Genomic DNA, 20,371 nt, shown 5'->3' on the forward strand with positions numbered 1-20,371 from the left:
TTCATACAAACCAGGAAAGTCATATCCATCTCCATATAGAAAAGGATTCCAGGTTTTACATATCCAGGATATGCATATCTACATCTCAGAAACAAAGAAATTAGCCACTAAATTCATTACTAGTGGGAATGTAAAGTGGTACAACCACTCTGGAGAAGAGTCTGGGCATTTCCTAAAGCCCTAGATAAATACATAACCATTATACCACCCAGCAATTGCAGTTTCGGCTTTATCCTGGAGAAATGAAAACCTAGGTTTGTAGAAAAACCTGCCCAGGAATGCTCGTAACAATGTGACGTGTAAATAGCCCCAAAGTGGAAACAACCCTACAGTCCTTTCAACAGGTGATTGGTTAAACTGACTATGGTACATCCATACCATTGAATAGTACTCAGCAATAAAAAGAGAACAAAGTATTGACACCTTGGTACCACTGGAAACTCACTTCCTAGTACAGAAAACAGGTGGTCAGGGTTTACAAAGTAAACACACTGAACGAATTTGCAGAGAACAATGCTGCAGGGGGAAAAAGCCAGTCCCCCAAGCTTACATACTATGCCATTCCATTTAAATAGAATTCTTGAAATGGCAACATTCTGTAAGTGGGGAACAGCTTAGTGGTTGCCAGGCATCAGGGCAATGGAGAGGGAAGAAGGTGGTTGGCACTGGAAGGACAATGGGAGGCATCCTTGTGCAGAGGAAAGGGTCTGTATGTTGAGTGCGCCGAGGTACTACAGCTCTCCAAGACGCCACCGGCGGGGGACATAGGTAAAGGGTACACTGCGATCTCTGTATTATTTGTTATAAGTGCATGTGAATCCTCCCTGAGCTGGTAAAAAAGATTTTAACTAAAATAGATTTGAGCCCTCCAGCACAGACTGACCTGAGTATTGTCAGTACAGGTTGACCTGAATATTCTGCCAACAGACCTAGCAGGTCAGTCCCCAGGCCGGGCTCTACCCCTGGGAATGGCACCCCTCCTCCAGAGGAAGCATTTCCCAAATGCCCCAGGATAGGAGTTGGCATGGAAGGAGAGCCAAGCCGGCGATGAAGACATTCTCCACCGGACACAGGAATGCCAAGAGCCAACGCTAAGAAGCGGCCTCCACACTGGACGGCGACCTCCATTAGCTAGCTGCTGCTGGTAAAACAAAGACAAGGCCGTGGGCAGGCGGCGCTGAGTGCAAACTAAGCGCAGTCCGCGGCGGCGGTACTTGAAAGCCAGCACAGATCCACCCAAATGGAGCCCTCGCCGCCCCACGGCTAGCGGGGCGTTCCCGGGGGGTTCCGCGCCTCCCCTCCACCAGGTGGAGCCAGTACTCACATGGGAGCCTCCGCGGTTCAGAGGTCACATCCCGCTGAAGTAAACTGCGCTCAAGCGGCCTTCAGGGGCGCGACCCCAGCGTTTTTCCTCGGCCCAAGCCCTGGCGCCGAGCAGAGACGACCTTAGCGGTCCTACACCTAGCGGTCCTGCAGGTCCCTGAATCCTCTTCGGATCAGCGCTGAGGAAAGGCGGGAGCTCAGCCGCGCGCCCTGCCTCCGCCGCCATGGCCCAGCTGCGAGCCTGCGAAGTCCGGCAGCTGCTGCACAACAAGTTCGTGGTGGTCATGGGGGACTCGGTCCAGCTGGCCGTGTACAAGGACCTGGTGCTCCTGCTTCAGAAGGACTGCCTGCTGTCCTCCAGTCAGCTGAAGGCCAAGGGCGAGCTGAGCTTCGAGCGCGACATGCTGCTGGTGGGCTGCAGCAGCGGCCGCATGCACTACGACAGCCACTACCGCGAGGTACGCCAGTTCCGCTCGGGCCACCACCTGGTGCGCTTCTACTTCCTCTCGCGCGTGTACTCGCACTACGCGGAGCGCGTCGTGGAAGAGCTGCGTAGGGCCGAGCCCGCCCCGGACGTGGTGGTCATGAACTCCTGCCTCTGGGACCTCGCCAGGGATGGCCGGGGCTTCCCCAGGAGCTACCGGCGTGACGTGGAGAGCCTGTTCGTGCGGCTGGACTGGGCGCTACCCACGTCCTGCCTCCTGTTGTGGAACACTGCCATGCCCGTGGCCGAGACCATCTCGGGAAACTGCCTCCCATGCGCGCGCCAGCTCCGCCGCGCCCGCCTGCGCGAAGACGTGATGGAGGCCAACTTCTACAGCTCCGCCGAGGCGGCGAGGCGCGGCTTCGACGTGCTGGACCTGCATTTCCACTTCCGCCACGCGGCGCGGCACCGGCTCCCAGACGGCGTGCACTGGAACGAGCGCGCGCACCGCCACCTTTCCCAGCTGCTGCTGGCCCACCTGGCAGACGCCTGGGGTGTGGACCTGCCCCGCCGCCAAGCCGTGGACGGGTGGGTCAGGCATGGCCACGCCAACAGACGTGCAGCCCCGGCGGGCAGAAGGCAGCCCCGAGACGACCGAGCGGAGCCACACGGCCGAGGGGACCGAGCGGGCCGAGGAGACCTCCGTGCCCCTCGACCGCTCGCTTCGTTCTTCTGGGCTCGACCGCCTTTCCCTCCCCGCCGTCAGGTCGCCCATCTGCCCTCTGACCGGCATTTCTCCAACGACTCGTCCACGCGCCAGATCCGACACAGCGGCGAAGAAAACGCCAGGGTTGGCCGCGAGTCGCGGCCGGGCCCCATCCGCACACGCTCTGCTCTGCGCCGAGAGAGGGGGCATTCCCCTTACCGTCCGTGGCGCCCCAGCGAGCCACACCTAAGCCAGCGAAGCCGCACACGCACACACAGAGGGGAACCGAGAACATCCAGGCCTCAGTAGCCAGACCTGGGAGAACGTCCTGTCTTCCCCAGCATGGTCAATGGGCTGCCTGACCACTATCACACGGGCCTGGCCTTCAGCAACTCTTCCAAGGTGGGGGTATTTTTACGCTTCCTACTCCAATCAGTGAACCGCTTTCCACATCACTTGTCTTTGCCAGAGCTTGCACGCCACTTTTAGGGAAGGGAGCAGGGACCCAGATCACCAGGCCGTTCCCCTCTAAGCATTTAGGGAGAAATGAAGTCTACATAAAAGTGCCCCTCGCCTTAAAAAAACAAACAAAAAACAGCCATACCCGAATGTAAGTCTTCAGGCAGTATTTTCCATTGACATTCTTCCAAAAAAAGGTAAAAATTTTGATCCTTAGAACTTAAACATTTCAATTAAGATTTCCATTTCACCGTTCGTTTTTGAGTATGTTCATAGAACCTAACATCTAAAGCTTTCACCTAAGTTGTCTTACAGATTCTTTACATTTCTCTGTGCTTCAACATAGCATTTGTCCTAAAAAAATTCCATCCACTAATGCAAGGTTGTTTATTTTTTCTTAGAAACATAATCTTTAAAGTTCATCGAATGCCTAACACATTTTTAAAAATAGACTTTTTACTTTTTTTTTTTTTTTTTTTTTTTAGATAGGGTCTCACTCTGTTGCCCAGGCTGGAGTGCACTGGCTCAAGCGATCCTGTTGCCTCAGCCGCTCAAGTAAGTGGGACCACAGGTGTGCGCTACCATGCCTGGCTAACTTTTTAAATTTTTTGTAGAGATGGGGTCTCACCATATTGCCCAGGCTGTTGTCAAAGTCCTGGACCCAAGCAGTCCTCCTGCCTAGGCCTCCCACAGTGTTGGGAATGCCTGGCCTCCCACAGCCAGGACACCTGACCTAGAATTTAATTTTTAGAGCAATTTTAGGTTCACAGCAAAATTGAGTGGACAGTACAGAGAGTTTCCATATACTTTTTTGATTTCACACAGGCAAAGCCTCCCCCACTATCAACATCCCACATCAAATGGTACATTTGTTATCTTTGATGAAGCTACGTTAACACATCATTATCACCCCAACACCATAGTTCATTAGAGTTCATTCTTGATGTTCTCCATTCTATGGGTTTTGACAAATGTATAATGGCATGTATCATCCATCATTATAGTATCATACAAAATAGTTTCACTGTCTTGAAAATCCTCTCTGCTCTGTCTCTGCATCCTTCCTGCTCCCCAACCCCTGGAAACCATGGATCTATAACTGTCTCTGTAGTTTTGTTTTTTCCAAAATGCTATATAGTTAGACATACAATATGTAGCCTTTTCAAATTGAGCTCTTCTGATTAGGAATTTGAGTTACCAACATGTCTTTTCATGGCTTGAGAACTCATTTATGTTTTTTTATTTTTAATTTTTGTGAGTATATATTTATGGGGTACATGAGATGTTTTTATACAGGCACGCAATGTGAAATAATCACATCATGGAGAATGGGGTATCCATCCCTTTATGCATTTATGCTTTGTGTTACAAACAATCCAGTTACACTCTTTTGGTTATTTTAAAGTGTACAATTGTTATTATTGACTGTAGTCACCCTGCTGTGTTATCAAATAGTAGGTATTATTCATTCTTTCTGTTTTTTGTACCCAGAAACTCATTTATTTTTAGGGCTGAATAATATTCCATTGTCTGGATGTACCACTGTTTATCTATTCACCTACTGAAGGACATTATGGTTGTTTCCAAGTTTTTGCAATTATGAATAAAACTGTTATGAACATCTGTGTGCAGTTTTTTTGTAAATAAAATATAATTTGAATAATTATCAAGGAATATAACTGCTGGATCATGTGGTAAGAGTATGTTTAGTTTTGTAAGAAACTGCCAGACTGTCTTTCAATGTGGCTATACCATATTGCATTCCCATCCACATCCTTAGAATCATTTGCTGTTATCAGTGTTTTGGAGTTTTTCTGAAAAGTATAAGGTAGTGTCCAGATTTATGTATTTATTTTTGCATGCAGATTATTTTTGCATGCAGATGTCCAGTTGCTTTAGCACTATTTGTTGAAAAGACTGTCTTTTCTCCATTATGTTGCCTTTGCTCCTTTGTCAAAGATCAGTTGACTATATTTGTGGGTATCTATTTCTGGGTTCACTATTCCATTCTATTGACCTGTCTATTCTTTTGCCAGTACTACACTATCTTGATTACTGGAAGTGTATAGTAAGGCATGAAGTCAAGTAGTGTCAGTACTCTGACTTAGTTTTCCTTCAATATTGTGTTGGCTACTCTGGGTCTTTTGCCTCCCCATGTGAAGTTAGAATCAATCTGTCAATGTTCACAAAGAGTTTGCTACAATTTCCCTTGAGATTACATTGAATCTATAGATGAAGTTAGGAAGAACTAACATATTGACAATATTGTCTTTGAGATACCTCTCAAGATTTCTTCTTTGATCCAAGTGTTATTTACAAGTGTGTTGTTTAATCTCCCAGTACTTGGGGATCTTCAAGCTACCTTTCTGTTGCTAGTATCTAGTTTAATTTCACTGAGAGATTTGAGAGCAGACATTGTATGATTTTTATTTTTAAATTTGTTGAGGTGTGTTTTATGGCCAAGAATGTGGTCTGTCTTGGTGAATGTTCCATGTGAGCTTGAGAAGAATGTGTCATCTGCTGTTGGATGAAGTATTTTATAGATGTCATTTATATCCAGTTGATTGATAGTGCTGTTGCGTTCAACTATGTCTTTACTGATTTTCTGCCTGCTGAATCTGTCCATTACTGATAAGTGTTGAAGTTTCCAACTATAATAGTGTATTCCTCTATTTCTCCTTGGAGTTTTATAAGTTTGTGCCTCGTGTATTTTAATGCTCTGTTGTTTGGTGCATACACTTTAAGGATTATTATGTCTTCTTGGAGAATTGACCCCTTTTATCATTATGTAAAGTCCGTCTTTATCTGTGATAACATTCCTTGCTTTGAAGTCTGCTCTATCTAAAATTAATGTAGCTACTGAGTTTTCTTCTGATTCGAGTTATTATATCTTTCTCCATCCCTTTATGCTTAATCTTGATGTGTCTTTATATTTAAAGTGCGTTTCTTGTAGACAATATATAGTTGGGTCTTTTGATCCACTTTGACAATCTCTTTTTGTTAGTGTTAACGACAATTGTTTAATTATTGATATTGTTGGATTAATATCTTCCTTATTACTGCATTCTATTCATTGTTTTTTATTCTTCCACTCTTTTTTGCCTTTTGTGGTTTAACTGAGCATTTTGTGTGATTCCATTTCTTTTCTCCTTAGCAATATCAACTATAGTATACTTATTTATTTACTTACTTTTTTTAGTGGTTGCTCTGGCATTTTCAATATACATTTGCATCTAATCCAAATCTACTTTTGAATAACACTGTACTGCCTCATGGATAGTGCAAGGTTATCCATAAGTTACAACCACTAAATACATTATTGCCATTATTATTATTATTATTATTTATTTATTTATTTGAGATGGAGTCTCGCTCTGTAGCCCAGGCTGGAGTGCAGTGGTGCAATCTCAGCTCACTGCAACCTCTGCCTCACAGGTTCACACCATTCTTCTGCCTCAGCCTCCTGAGTAGCTAGGATTACAGGCACCCGCCACCACGCCCCACTAATTTTTTGTATTTTTAGTAGAGATGGGGTTTCACTGTGTTAGCCAGGATGGTCTCAATCTCCTGACCTCGTGATCCGCCCACCTCGGCCTCCCAAAGTGCTGAGATTACAGGCGTGAGCCACTGTGCCCGGCCTGCTATTATTGTTTTTAACAAACTGTTGTATATTCAACCAATTAAGTAGAGAAAAATAAGGTTTTTCTTAATCTTCACTTATTCCTTCTCTGATGCTCTTCTTTATGTGAAGCAAAATTTCTGACCTATATTATTATCCTCTGAAACACTTCTTTTAACATTTTTTGCAAGGCAGGTTTACTGGCAACAAATTTTCTCTATTTTTGTTTGTTTGGGAAAGTCTTAATAGGCATACCTCAGAGATATTGTGGGTTTGGTTCCAGACCACCACAATAAAGCGAATGTCTCAAAGCAAGTCATGAATTTTTTGGTTTCTCAGTGCATACAAAAGTTAGATTTACACGTTACTATAGTCCAGTAAGTGTGCAATAGAAGTAAGTCTAAAGAACCCAATGGACATAATTAAAAAATTTTTATTGCCAAAAAATGCTAGCTATCATCCGAGCCTTTAGCAAGTTGTAATCTTTTTGTTGGTGGAAGGTCTTGCCTCCATATTGATGGCTACTGACTGATCAGGGTAGTAGTTGCTGAAGGTTGAGGTGGCTGTGTCAGTTTCTTAAAATATAACATTGAAGTTGCTGTGTCAATTGACTCTTTGTTTCACAAAATACTTATCTGTAGCATGCAGTGCTGTTTGACAGCATTTTACTCACAGTAGAACTTCTTTCAAAATTGAATCAATACTCAAACCCTGCATACTGCTTTATAAACTAAGTTTATGTAACATTTTAGATCTTTTATTGTCATTTCAACAATGTTCAGAGCATCTTCACCAGAGAAGGTTCCATCTCAGGAAACTATTTTCTGTGCTCATTTATAAGAACCAACTCCTCATTCATTCAAGTTTTATCATGAGATTATAGTCACATCTTTAGGCTCCACTTCTAATTCTAGTTCCCTTGCTATTTCGACCACATCTGCAGTTGCTTCCTCCACTAAAGTTTTAAACCCCTCAAAGTCATCGATGAGGGTTAGAATCAGCTTCTTCCAGACCTCTGTTAATGTTAATATTTTGACATCTTCCCATGAATAAAGAATGTTCTTAATGACATCTAAAGTGAATTCTTTCCAGAACATTTTCAATTTATTTTCCCCAGATACATCAGAGGAATCACTATGTACGGCAGCTCTAGCTTTATCAAATGTATTTCTTAAATAATAATTAAAAGTTGAAATTGCTTCTTGATCCATGAGCTGCAGAATGGATGTTATGTTAGGAGTCATGAAAACAACATTAATCTGTTCATATATCTTCATTGTAGCTTTTGGATGATCAGTTGCATTGTCAATGAGCAGTAATATTTTGACAGGAATCTTTTTTTTCTGAGCAATAGGTCTCATCAGTGGGCTTAAAATATATATTAAGAAAACCATGCTGTAAACAGATGTACTGTCATCCAGGTTTTGTTGTTCCATTTACAGAACACAGCCAGAGTAAATTTAGCATAATTCTTAAGAGCTCTAGGATTTTCAGAATGGTAATGGTTGGCTTCAACTTCAGGCCACCAGCATTAGTCCCTAACAAGAGATTCTCCCTGTCCTTTGTAGCCTTGAAGCCAGACATTGACTTCTCTAGCTATGAAAATCCTAGATGGCATCTTCCAATATAAGGCTCTTACCTCTACAATGGAAATCTGTTGTTTAATATGTCCACCTTCATCACTGTCTTTGCTAGATCCACTAGCTTTCTAGTTTTCTTCTGCAGCTTCCTCACCTCTCTTGGCCTTCAAAAAATTGAAGAGAGTTACAGCCTTGCTCTGGATTGGGCTTTGGCTTAATGGAATGTTGTAGCTGGTTTGATCTTCTATCCAGATCACTAAGACTTTCTCCATATTTGCAATAAGGCTGTTTTGCTTTCTTATCATTCATGTGTTCACTGGAGTAGCACTTTTTATTTTCTTCAAGAACTTTTGCATTCACAACTTGGCTAAACTGTTTAACACAAGAGGCCTATCTTCCAACTTATCTCGCATTTTGACCTGCCCTCTTCACTAAGTTTAATTATTTCTAGCTTCTGATTCTAAGTGAGAGACCTGCAACTCTTCCTTCTACTTGAACATTTAGAGGCTATCATAGGGTTATTAATTGGCCTAATTTAAATATTGTGCTTCAGAGAAAATGGAGGCCTGAGACAAGGCAGAGGGATGGGGGAATGGCGAGTCAGTGGAGCAGGCAGAGCACACACGACATTTATCAGTTAAGCTTGCCCTCTTCTATGAGTGCAGTTCATGGCATCCCAAAACAATCACAGTAGTAAAATCAAAGATTGCTGACCATAAATCACCATAACAGATATAATAATAAAAGTATGAATTATTGTGAGAATTACTAATATATCACACAGAGACACAAAGTGAGCTGAGCACATGTTAGGAAAATACTATGGATAGACTTGCTCAATGCAGGATTGCCACAAACCTTTAATTTGTAAGAATCATAATATCTGCAAAGTGCTATAAAGTGAAGCATAATACAATCAGCTATATCTGTACTTCTTCACTTTGAAGAATAATGTAAAAGATACAAAATTCTAGGTTGGTATTTGTTTTCCTTTTTTCTCAACACTTTAAATATATCACTCCACTGTCTGCTTTTTAGTTGTGGAAGTTTCTGTGAACATATCCTCAAGCTCATTAATTCTTTCCTCAGATATGTCTAATCTACTAACCACACCATCAAAGGCATTCTTCATTTCTGTTACAGTGTTTTTGGCTTCTACAATTCTTTTTGATTCTTATAATTCCATCTCTCTGCTGAGTTACCTAATCTGTTCTTGCGTGTTGTCTACCTTTTTCTATTAGAATCTGTAGCATATTAATAATAGTTGATTTAAATTACTGGTTTGATAATTTCAAAATCCCTGCTATATCTGAGTCTGGTTCTGAGCTTGTTCTGTCTCTGCAAACTGTGGGTTTTTCTTTTTTCCTTTTAGTATGCCTTGTAGTTTTTTGTTGAAAGCTGGACATGATGTACTAGGTAAAAGGAACCGTAGTAAATAAGCTTTTAGTTATATGGTAGTAAGGTATGGTGGGAGGAGAAGCATGCTATAGTCCTGTGATTAGGTCTCAGTCATATAATGAGGCTGTATTGCTGGGCTCTAATCTTCACAAGTGCTTCTAAGTTTTTGCCCCCACTTAGTGGGACAGGATGGCTTAGAGGGGGCTGGAGTTGGGTACTTCTCTTCTTTGATGTCAGTTAGGCTCTGATAAAACCCCAGTAGATTAGGTTCCAGCAAAATAGTTTCTCTCGAGGGCAGCACATGTTAGGAATAACAGAATTCTCTGAGCATATTTCACAATGGCTGCTTTTTCCCTCTCCATGCAGAAAGGATAGGGAATATTTCTTTCCTTTTTACTGTGAGAACCTGGTAGAGCTCCTGAAAGTAGAACCTAGAAAACATGGGGCTCACCTAAAACTGGGCTCTCCTGGAGTTTTTAGCATTCAGATTTATTCATACTGAGCCTTCAGCAATTAGTCAATTACAGTTTAAGTTTTCCTCTCTTGAACCAGCTCCCACAAGGTTTATTCTCCTTTAAGTTGTGCTTCTCTGTATTTGCCAGTCTGTCCCCAATTCGGGAGGTAATGGTTTGCCCTGTGTTCTGAATTCTCTGAGGGATCTAAGATTTGTTGCCTTTCAGTTTATTCGGTATTTTAACTGTTAGAATGGAGTGATGACTTCCAAGCTTCTTACATGCTGAACCAAAACTGGAACTCCCGTCTAGCACGTTTTGAAGTGGCCCAGAGAACTGAAACACATTGCACTGTAAGCTACAGCTCCCACTAAACAATTTTTATTGTCTATTTTTATTCCTTAACATTATCTACTTCTTTATAGTTTATGCTTTTTAAAAAACTTTTGGTTAAGAAATTGGTCTACTTTCCCATCCAACTATCTTTGGTTAGAACTTTACATTGACTACCCCTTCTAGTAATACTGCCCCCCTATATGACAAATCAAAGTATGGGTTTACTCCAGGATGCCCTGACTCTGTCTTTACATCCTTTCCCCAGCTAGAGTGTGGTGTATTCCTGGGGTAGAAGCCCTTCTGCCAGGCTGCATGCTGCAGGAGGTACATGCAAAGTAAACAAGACAAAATGAACATCATCACACATTCAGCTTCATTACATGAACGGGAAATTGAAAGCAACATTTCCATCATATTTTCTCAATAATCAATCAATGCCATGGAATTTTAATAATGAAAGATAGAGATTAGTACATTGTGATGTAGAGTGTTTTCAGGGAACTAGGATATTGTCTGAAAATAAATAGCGTTGAACATTTCCTCACTGTTAAGTTTATGCTAGGTCCTCTTATGTCTCGCTTATCATAATTCTCTGAAGCAGGTTCCTTTGAAAAAGGCTCCATTCTTATCCCATCCTTTACTAGACTCTCCCCATGTTTTCATAGACCGTAAACTCACTAATGCATACACATGGCAGGGACCAAGTCTCATCTCAATGCATCTTGTGTCACAGTGTACCCATCAATCCACCGTGAACTGAAAAAAGACTACAGCCCTACAACCTCTTTACTCGGGTTTTGTGCATGCTGCTTAATTTCACTGCATCTGTCAAGCCGTTCTTTATCGAAGAGTCTAACAGCCTTTGAGTGCATGGTGCTCTATCACTTATGTAGGGGTTATATTGATCTTTCTGGTGTGTGCTCTAAAGTGGCTGGCATCAAAAGCCAGTGAGGCAGCCAGTTTGAGCAGTATGGGCCATTTACAAACTTCAGGATGAGATGCTGCAGGATGCCAGGGAAAACGTTTTTGTTTTTCCAGAGGGAACCATAGTTCATGAAATGTGGTTAATGTACCATATTTGTATACCCTTAAAATCATTTTATAACCACACTGAGTGCCTCTAAACATTAAATATATTTTATAAGTAGTTGGTTAACTAGCTGTTGTATGCTTTAAATAGTAAATAAAATGGAAAGGCACTAAACAGTGACTATATTTCATAGAGTAAGATGCTTTTCCAGCCACTCAATAATTCTCAATATTAAGAAAAATTGATTTTAGAGGCTGAGTGCCTCTAAAAATTAGCATCTTATCTTCCTACAGGGGATGATACTCAGTTAGTCTCCTTTCTTCCAGCTTTTGACTTAATGGTCTCTAAGACTCCCTCCTTTCTGAAAAATTCTGTAGGTTATGTTAGATTATAATTTTGGCACATATGTAATTAACTGGACAAAATATAAATCAGGAAGCAGTTCCATCTTGGTTTTTTTTGAATCTTAATTGCAAAAGAACTTCACCCACTAACCATTCCAAACTCCCATCTCTTTTCTCTATCCACCAAAGACTGCATAGAGTCCAAGCACTGCATAGAGAGACCTAGGGCAATGACATAGAATTTAAGCGTACTAATTCCCAAGCACCTTCACGTAGTACATTTGCATAATGAATGCATTTTACATTTGTGAAAGCCTAATAGGGGAAAGAAATTCCCTAAGAGGTGTTAATAGTCACATCTTTTTCATGGCAAATTAAATCATTTTCCTAATTCTTTAGCAACTCTAGCCTTTAAGGAAGTCATATTGCTAATATTGAGACTTTTAAGATAAATAGAGTAATAGCTGACAGCATCACAGAAGTTGAGAACTGAAGTACTCAGATACTCCACAGTTATGGAAAACTGTGTTAAAAGAAGATGCAACTCTCAGTTCTGCCTAAACCACAACCAGCTGGGTGACCCTTGAGATGTCACAGGGCATCCTTGAGTAATCTGTTATAACCTCGTTAATGTAACTCATCAGTCAAATGCATAGTTTGAGCTAGATTCCAGAACCTGGCAGCAGGATAATCTCCATGGGTTCCTTTTAGATCTAATAATTTATAAATTTCTTCTAGCTCTTTATCTCATTCTGAAGAACCATGTGTTTCAAGTGTTCTCAACAGTTCCACAGCAGTGGGTGGCTGGCATGTTGAAGCCTGAGGAAGAACAGATAAGCATCAAACTTCCTGGGTACATATGCTTATACTTAAAAAGAATGCAAAGAGTGAACAAAATTCTTCTCAGATACACCCTCAAAATTCCCACTGATGTCATTAGGAACTATGTGGGATTAGATGAGTATGGGTTGCTGATTTGAGTCAAATCCAGCAGTGAGCTGGCACTGATTTTTCCAGGTTAGAATGATGTTGTCTCCTGGTTCACAGACTTGAGAAAGATGTGGCAAAAAGCAAAACCCCAGGATACTATAGATTATAATTTAGGCACATATGTAATTAATTTGGCAAAGATCTCTGAGGTGGGGGTATTGCATCAATTGCCATTGTATCCCTAGCATCCAATCAATAGCAGTTGATCAGTGAACATCTGTGGAGCTAAAGTGAATCCCATAAACAAATGCAGCATAGCAGACAGAAAATGTAAACTGTCTAAAATGAAAATCCAAGAAGGCTGAGGCAGCACTCAAAATGAGCCCTCTAGTCAATAGTGTTACAACAGAAATGCCACGAAAATCATAATTTCCCAAAAAAGGAATCATTTCACTGATTGGATTCAATCCAGAAATTGCTTTTCCAGCCAAAAAGCAGAGTAGGGTCCCGCCCTTCCAACACACATATATCCTCAAATACAGAGAAGAAAAGCAAAGAACACAGACAATGTCACCTTACTACTGAAGTAAACAATAGCAATTAACAATAGATGGCTTACCTTGTGCCAGCTACTCTTCCAAAAGCTCTATGGGTATTATCTAATTTAAACTACAGTCCTCTTAGGTAGACATTGCTATTGCCATTTTATATTATAGTTAAGGAAAAACATGTACCAGTGTTTTGAAAAACCTCAAAGTCTGGGCAATTTAGAAGACAGATGACTGACTTTATAGCAATAGTCACTATAGATAGCTCTGTATTTAAAATCTGAACTTCTAGTGGTCTACCATTATACAAATAAAAATATTCTCCAATTAATGTAAAACTCCATGATGTGAGAAAGCATTATAGAGAAGAACAATATGAAACACAGGAAATGAGTCAGCAAACCAGAAGTCCAAAATGATGTGGCCAGGAAAAGAAACAATTACCATAGCCACAGTTGGAGAAAGATTTTATCTGTCCTATTGGGTATGGTCTCAGTATGTATATTCCCAGTGATTAGGGTATGTATATATTCATAACTTTTGATGCACTAGAGAAAGAAATAGGCCAATAATTTTGTATACAAAGGGGAATTTTTTTTCCATGGCTAGCCCTAGGAAAAATTGTAGACTATGATGGAGTAATGGGCTTATATATCAGATCTGGATATGAATTATGACTTTTACCAACTGGTCACAAGTCCCATGGCTGTCCTGACAGAGGTCCAGGACCCCTTCCTGAACAGCAACCATGGTAGCTAACTAGTATTTAATTTTTCCTCTTAACTGTGGAATGCAACCTCATGTTAATAAGACTTGGATAAAATAGGTGAGTAAACAGAGAGTAGACCCAACTTTTGAACCCCGCAGTGGTTAGATCTACTTCTCCTATGTAGAAGACTAACCCTGATTATTAACTTATTCAATGTTTAGTCAACAAATGTTTGTTGAAACATACAATGTGTCAGAAACTGACTAGTATCTGGGGATAAATCTAGTGAGAAAGGTCTCTACAAACACTGCTAACAAGGGAGACTAACAAATATAGTGAAGCACTAATAAGTGCTAGGAGAAACGTAAAGGAGGCAGTGTGGCTTAGCAAGGAGTATGGTGATATCAGATATCAGATGATCATGAAAGGCATTGTGGAAATTACATTTAGCACAGAGCTGAAGGAGGTGAAGGACCAAGTCATGAAGATATTTAGGGAAAAGGGTGAAACCCTGATGTTTCAAGGTAGATGTATGTTGTCATATTCAATGAGTTTTAAGTAGCAGAAGGATCAAGCTGGGGGAGGGGTAGCTGGTTAGCTCACATCAGTCAGGTTTCATCCTTAGCCTTATAGGCCATAATAAGCATTTCGGTTTTTATTCTAAGAGAGATGAGAAACATGAAAAAATCATATGATCCTTTAGGTTTTAAAAGGACCATTCTGGCTATGGGTTGAGAATGGGGAGGAGGCAGAGTGAAATGAAGGTGGTAAGTTAGAAGACCATTGCAAATCCCAACTTTCTTTCAAGGCTTGGGCAAGGATGATTTTGCTAGAGGTGGTGAGAAAAGGTTGATTTGGGAGATATTTGGGATTAAAGCCTGGAGCTTTGCTGATGATTTGGATATGGGATGTGAGGAAAAGAAAGGACGCAAACATGACTAAGATTTTTACCTGAGCAACCAGAATATTAACTAAATGATTATAGTATAATCTCAGTTTTCTTTCCTCAAAGACATCTGTTTAACTTTTCAGATTAGTTATGACACCATACAACTTCTCACACACAAAAAAGGAAAAAGAAATTGTATCACATTATATCTAGCCTCCACTCCCTAACAGAAGTTGAGGTCATTTACAACATTAAAACCTAAATAAAGTCAAACAGTTGGAATAGAAATAAAAACACAAATAGAAGTGAAAAATAGTAGGAAGACATAGTACCTAGGAAATATTCCCTACTTCTGTTTCTAGCTGAAAGAACAAACTAAATTGCTTGAATTCCAAAACTTCCAATCAAGGAACATGTTTCCTCAGATGCTCTGCCCAAACTGTAATAATTGTGTAAGCCCCACCCCACAAATCCAGAATTAACACAATTTGCTAAAGTAGGCTGGTGCCAGCCCGAAGGTACATCAGGGACAAACACTACAGAATGAGAGAAGAAAGGTCATTCACCAGGTTTGGGGCCATAAATAATACACAATTGTCCACTTCCCTGCCTGCAGAGCCTGTCTCTTCCTTGCCAATTCCCTTTACCACTCATCCAATAAGCCCCGGTTTTCTGGGTAATGTGTGCCTTTTTTCCCTAAGGCTCTTGATTCCTGGAAGTTTTAACTTTTTCTCCCAACCTATTCTTCCTCAAATTAATAATACTGTGAGCTGAGACTCCTCTGTTCTGTGTGACCCCTTTTTGCCACCCAGGGACTCTTAGGCATATCCCTAATAAGACGTAAAAGGAACCAGCATGTCTCTCCTCTTCCTATTCGAAGGAATGTGTGAGAGTCATTTCTGTTGAGCCATTGCCCTGATACCTAATATTTTCATAAGGAATAAGCAAACTGTCAGGTTTAGTCAGACTCTCGACACTCCTCATAGGCAACTTCAGAATTTAAAGTCACCAGCATTAAGATTACTCACCTTTTCAAACAGTCTCTAATCTGAGCGCCATGTTTGGGAGTTGAACTAGGCTGGCATCATTGCTTTAAAGTCTTAATTATTTCAGCACAGGATGGTTATGGAGAGGCTTAGAAAGTACTATATAATCTCATCTGTTTAGTAACATTTCAGGAAGTAGAATCAAAAGAATGGCAATACTCTAGATTCCAGTGTCAATGTCAAACCTCCCATGGATGTGGTTTTACAATCTGGATCTCAGGAAGGGGTTGAAAACACTTCAGATAAAGAAAAGAAACTTAGCCTCGCAGCCCACCTGGAACATCACCATCCTCTTAATGAGTAAACCTGGTAAATCTTTCCAATAAGGAAGAAAGTAGAAGCAGAGTCCTCAGTTCCCTTTCATACAACTTATGATACCAGAACCAGAAGGGCCAAGAGGAGCAAGGCAGCCAGACATACCATTCCTGAAATAAAAGTCAAAAAATGGAAACACAATAATCTCTTGAAACCCCTCCCACATATGAACACTGACCTGGGCATGGAAATAAGAGGACACCTGTCTCCTCAGACGGCCACAGACACTGGCATGGAAATATCTTTGAAGGTAGTTCCCCACATCTGTCTTCTGAAAGCTATACATCATTTTGACATAGATATTTCCCTTAATGATAATTTTTATTGATCACTTATTATGTGCCAGGAATTATATGATTTATTTACTTGTAGGTCATGATAACTTTACGGAGTACCATTATTTCCCTTGAGATACACATTCCTTACCCACTGTAGATTTTCCTTCATTTAATTCTAAGTCTTGTTGATCCACATTTTTTCCCAAGACTTCAGGAGTAACAACACTTGAGTGGTGAAGTTCAGAATATTTTAGACTAATGAAAATGACCTTGAGACAACATAATCTAAAGTTTGAGTTCTGACTTAACCTTAGTCTTATTTGGTAGTGCTACATAAATAATGCCCCTATTGCCTCCTAAATAGTTCATTTTAATCTTGTCCCCATTCTGAAGCTGAAGCTGGATTAGAAAAATTGACTTGGTTCCATGAAGATGTCCAGTATAGATGTATAGGGCAGGCTACAATCCCATAATCAACAGGTTTTATGACTGGGAGACACCATGGGTGGGGCTAAAAGTCCTCTAAGAACCAAAGATCATTAGTGAGGAGAGACAACCCCCTTCCTCCAGCTCTTGGTGTTTGGATGTTTTAGCTGTCAAATGAGGATTCTTGAAGATTTTAATTATGCTTTGCATTTGAGGTCAGAAGCTGGGCTTTGTTCTTCCTTGTCACCCTATACCCTGCGCAGAGCCTGACATGCAGAAGATGCTCAGCCATGTTTGGGGAGAGAAGGGAGGGAGGTAAAAAAAAGAAGGGAATGACATATGGTTAAACACAGGACTAGATCAAAGAATATGTTTGCAAATAAATATTGCCCTGTGATATGTCTTCTGGTTTTAATCTTGAGGGATTTTTTTTATTATTTCACTTTTTATTGTTTAAAAAAATTTTTCTTTAATAGGAATAAACTATGAGAACAAATATGTGCTTTTTCATTTTATTTTTCATGTCTGCTTTATGGCAGCAAGCACAGGATTAGCAGAGGCTTTACAATATTTATGATTTGACTTACTTGCAATGAATATTATTTCATATTGATTGAACTTTAAGTTAAATGAAATTTTCATGCAAACTTTTTTGCTTTTTAAAAAGCTTCTTCATATTCTGAAGTTTAAATCTTGTCCCCATTCTGAAGCTCAGAGTAGATCAGAAAAAAAATGACTTGGTTTCATGAAGATGTCATGCATATTAACATATCTTTTCTATTTCCTAACAATTGTTTGACATGGATTTCATGTGGACTTTTCAAGTGATTTGCCTTAATACTACCTAAATTGTTAACTCAAAATTTCAATTGCATATACAACATTCTAAATTCATCTCCAATTTTTCCTTCCAGGATTCATTATTATACTTTTATTTATTAGCAAAAAGATACATTTTTTGAGTAACGTCCCTAATCAAACATTTTAAAAGTATACTGATACACCCCAAAGAGCCTGTAGCTTTAGTCTGATCTCTAAAAATTACAGATAAGCCTCTATATAGAAGATAGTTGAAATGTATTTATTATAAATTCAAGGGACAAGATTATTCCTGATTTCCTAGCTGTATGGTACTAGATGAAGTCATTCATAATTAGGGCAAGTTAACACTTCGTTCCTATTAACATGTGGAGATCTAGATAACAGTCAAGATCAAACCTACAGAATTTCATTCAAATTTGGAGAGTTGGAGAGAACCAAAAGTTTGTTCTAGGAAGCAATAAAAAAAAATGAGGTTTGGTTAAATTCTAAGTTCAATAAATTAGTATGACTTATTTGAACCTGAAGGTTATGAAAAGTCCATTTTCAAAACACTGGGTGATTGTGTTTCTGAACCAAAAAGCCAACAAATATTTACTGAGTGTCTACTATCTCCATGGCCCTATTAGGTGCTAGTGATGGATACAAAAAAATATATAAAATATGATTGGTGATTACCCATATGAAGCTTTCAATCATGTTAGAAAGGAAGAAAAAAACACTTATGCATAAAAAGTTACAATATCAACTGGTGTTTTGCAAATTAGTTCATATTTACTTTGTTCTTATTCTCTTTTAAAATTCTCAGGAAGCGACATGTAATTTCTAGAAAAGGTAATAATTTAAACAATGTTTAAAATTTAGTAGAAAGAATAGGCCAAAATAAATATTTAAGTGTAAAATTCAAACAATTGTTAAAAATGTATTTTACAGGCAGAACAAACAAGGGAAATTATATTTATTAAAACTCAGATGATTAGAAAAGCAACCAGCAGAGTTGGATAAAAGAAAGTCTAATATAAAACTCTTGGAGGACAACAGCCTTGGTGCAATGAAAGGTGTCCAGGCCCAGAAGGGCTTCCATCAGAGCACTTCCTTTTTTTCCGGACCCTGCAGAGTACAAGATCCTCGTAGGTGTATCCTTAATTATTTCTTCACATAATACAGAAGCATGAGCCAGCTTTAAAATTCTAGCTAAAGAATAGGGCCTTGGGCATCAAATACATGCACACATAAAGAAGTTCTTTTGTACTTAGGAAAGTAGAGACTGAACTATTGTGCAAGCAGAAAGGGTAAGAAGCCAGGAGAGGCCCCAGAGTATACCATTCACTATGTGTGCAGTAATTTGTGTAAGAAGGTAGTGACATGCTTGTCTGCCTCACAGATTACCCGTGCAGAAAGCCTATGTTAAAGAAAGGAAAAAAAAAAAAAAAAAAAAACCAGTACACCAAAAAGTACTAGTAGAGCATAGTCTCTTATAAAAAAAATATTTTTATAAATAAAAAGAAGTGCACTTTTATGAGCAAGGTCACATTTGCCTTCAGGAAACCGTCATGTTTGGGAGTTGGGTGTGGAGATGGAACACTGTGTGTTTGGGGTAGACAAAGAACACATTACCTGTAAGGAAGGCAAATTATCAAGTGAGAATCACTTACCTCCTGTTAGAATTACACGAGATGTTGAAAACTATTTACTTACTAAATAAACAAGCAAATAAAATGAAGATGAGGGGTTAATAGAACTCAATTCAGGACACAAAAACAGTGCAGAAAATCATAAAGATCAACAGAAATATTATTGCTACTGAAGAACAAATGATTTGAGGAATAGATGGGGACAGATTGCAAAGGTCAAGAAGTTTAAGCTTTTGGACTTGAATCAATGAGCAATGGAAGGTTCATTAAAGCTTGAGAGGCCAGGAAGGCTAAGGATAGGGCCAGCTGTAGAATATGAATCAAATTCTGATTCAGGAAGATTTATCTGGTAAGGTTGTGACATAACAAAAATTAAATGTTTGGTCTCTGCCCCTGGCTTCTGGCATAGAGTGTCTAAAACCTTTGTAATTTCCTGACCAGTAGGAGTGCTGGGTGTATCTTTTGTCCTAATATTTGGTCTTTGACCCGGTTCCTGACACAGAGCTTCTATTCCTTAGGATTTTTTGGCTGATAGGAGCATCATTTATTATAATGAGGCAATTTTTGTGGGCTCCAAGATACGGACTGATCGCCAGAAACACCAAACTATAATTAGAAGCTTGAAACATTCAGCTCTTGCACCCCAACCTCTGGGAAGAAGAGAAGGGCTGGAGATTAAAAATCAAACATGCCTATAGGATGAAGTCGACATAGAAATCACTGAACTATGGGGTTCAGAGAGCTTACATGTTGGAGAACACATCTACCTGCTGGGAGAGTATGGCACAGAGGCTTCTATGTTTGGGGACCTTCCAGAGCTTGACCTAAATATCTCTTCCTCTGGCTGTTTAACTGTATCCTTAAAATACCCTTTGCAATAAATTAACACTAGTAAGTAAACTGTTTTCCTGGGTTCTGTGAAATGATGCTCCGGCAAATTATCAGATCTGAGGAGAGGGTCATGGGAACATCCAATTTGTAGCCAAGTCAGATAGAAGTAGTAGGTAACCTGGGGACTTACTAATTGCAATTGGCACCTGAAGAGTAGAAGAAAGTCTTGTGAAACTGAGTTCTTAAACCATAGGGTCTATGCTAACTCTGGTTGG

General features: G+C 40.1%; 1 protein-coding gene across 1 annotated transcript in view; it reads left to right on the forward strand.

The window, feature by feature from the left end:
• Positions 1–1,196: 1,196 nt before the first annotated feature.
• LOC134737472 (PC-esterase domain-containing protein 1B-like) overlaps positions 1,197–20,371 on the forward strand; it is an 81,087-nt gene continuing 61,912 nt past the window's right edge. The window contains exon 1 of the mRNA XM_063645690.1: positions 1,197–3,109. Within this exon, the coding sequence (XP_063501760.1) occupies positions 1,548–2,762 (1,215 nt within the window). The 5' untranslated portion in view covers positions 1,197–1,547 and the 3' untranslated portion in view covers positions 2,763–3,109. The remainder of the gene's footprint in view (positions 3,110–20,371) is intronic.

Source organism: Symphalangus syndactylus, chromosome 8 (assembly GCF_028878055.3).
Source record: "Symphalangus syndactylus isolate Jambi chromosome 8, NHGRI_mSymSyn1-v2.1_pri, whole genome shotgun sequence".
Taxonomy (NCBI): Eukaryota; Metazoa; Chordata; class Mammalia; order Primates; family Hylobatidae; genus Symphalangus; species Symphalangus syndactylus.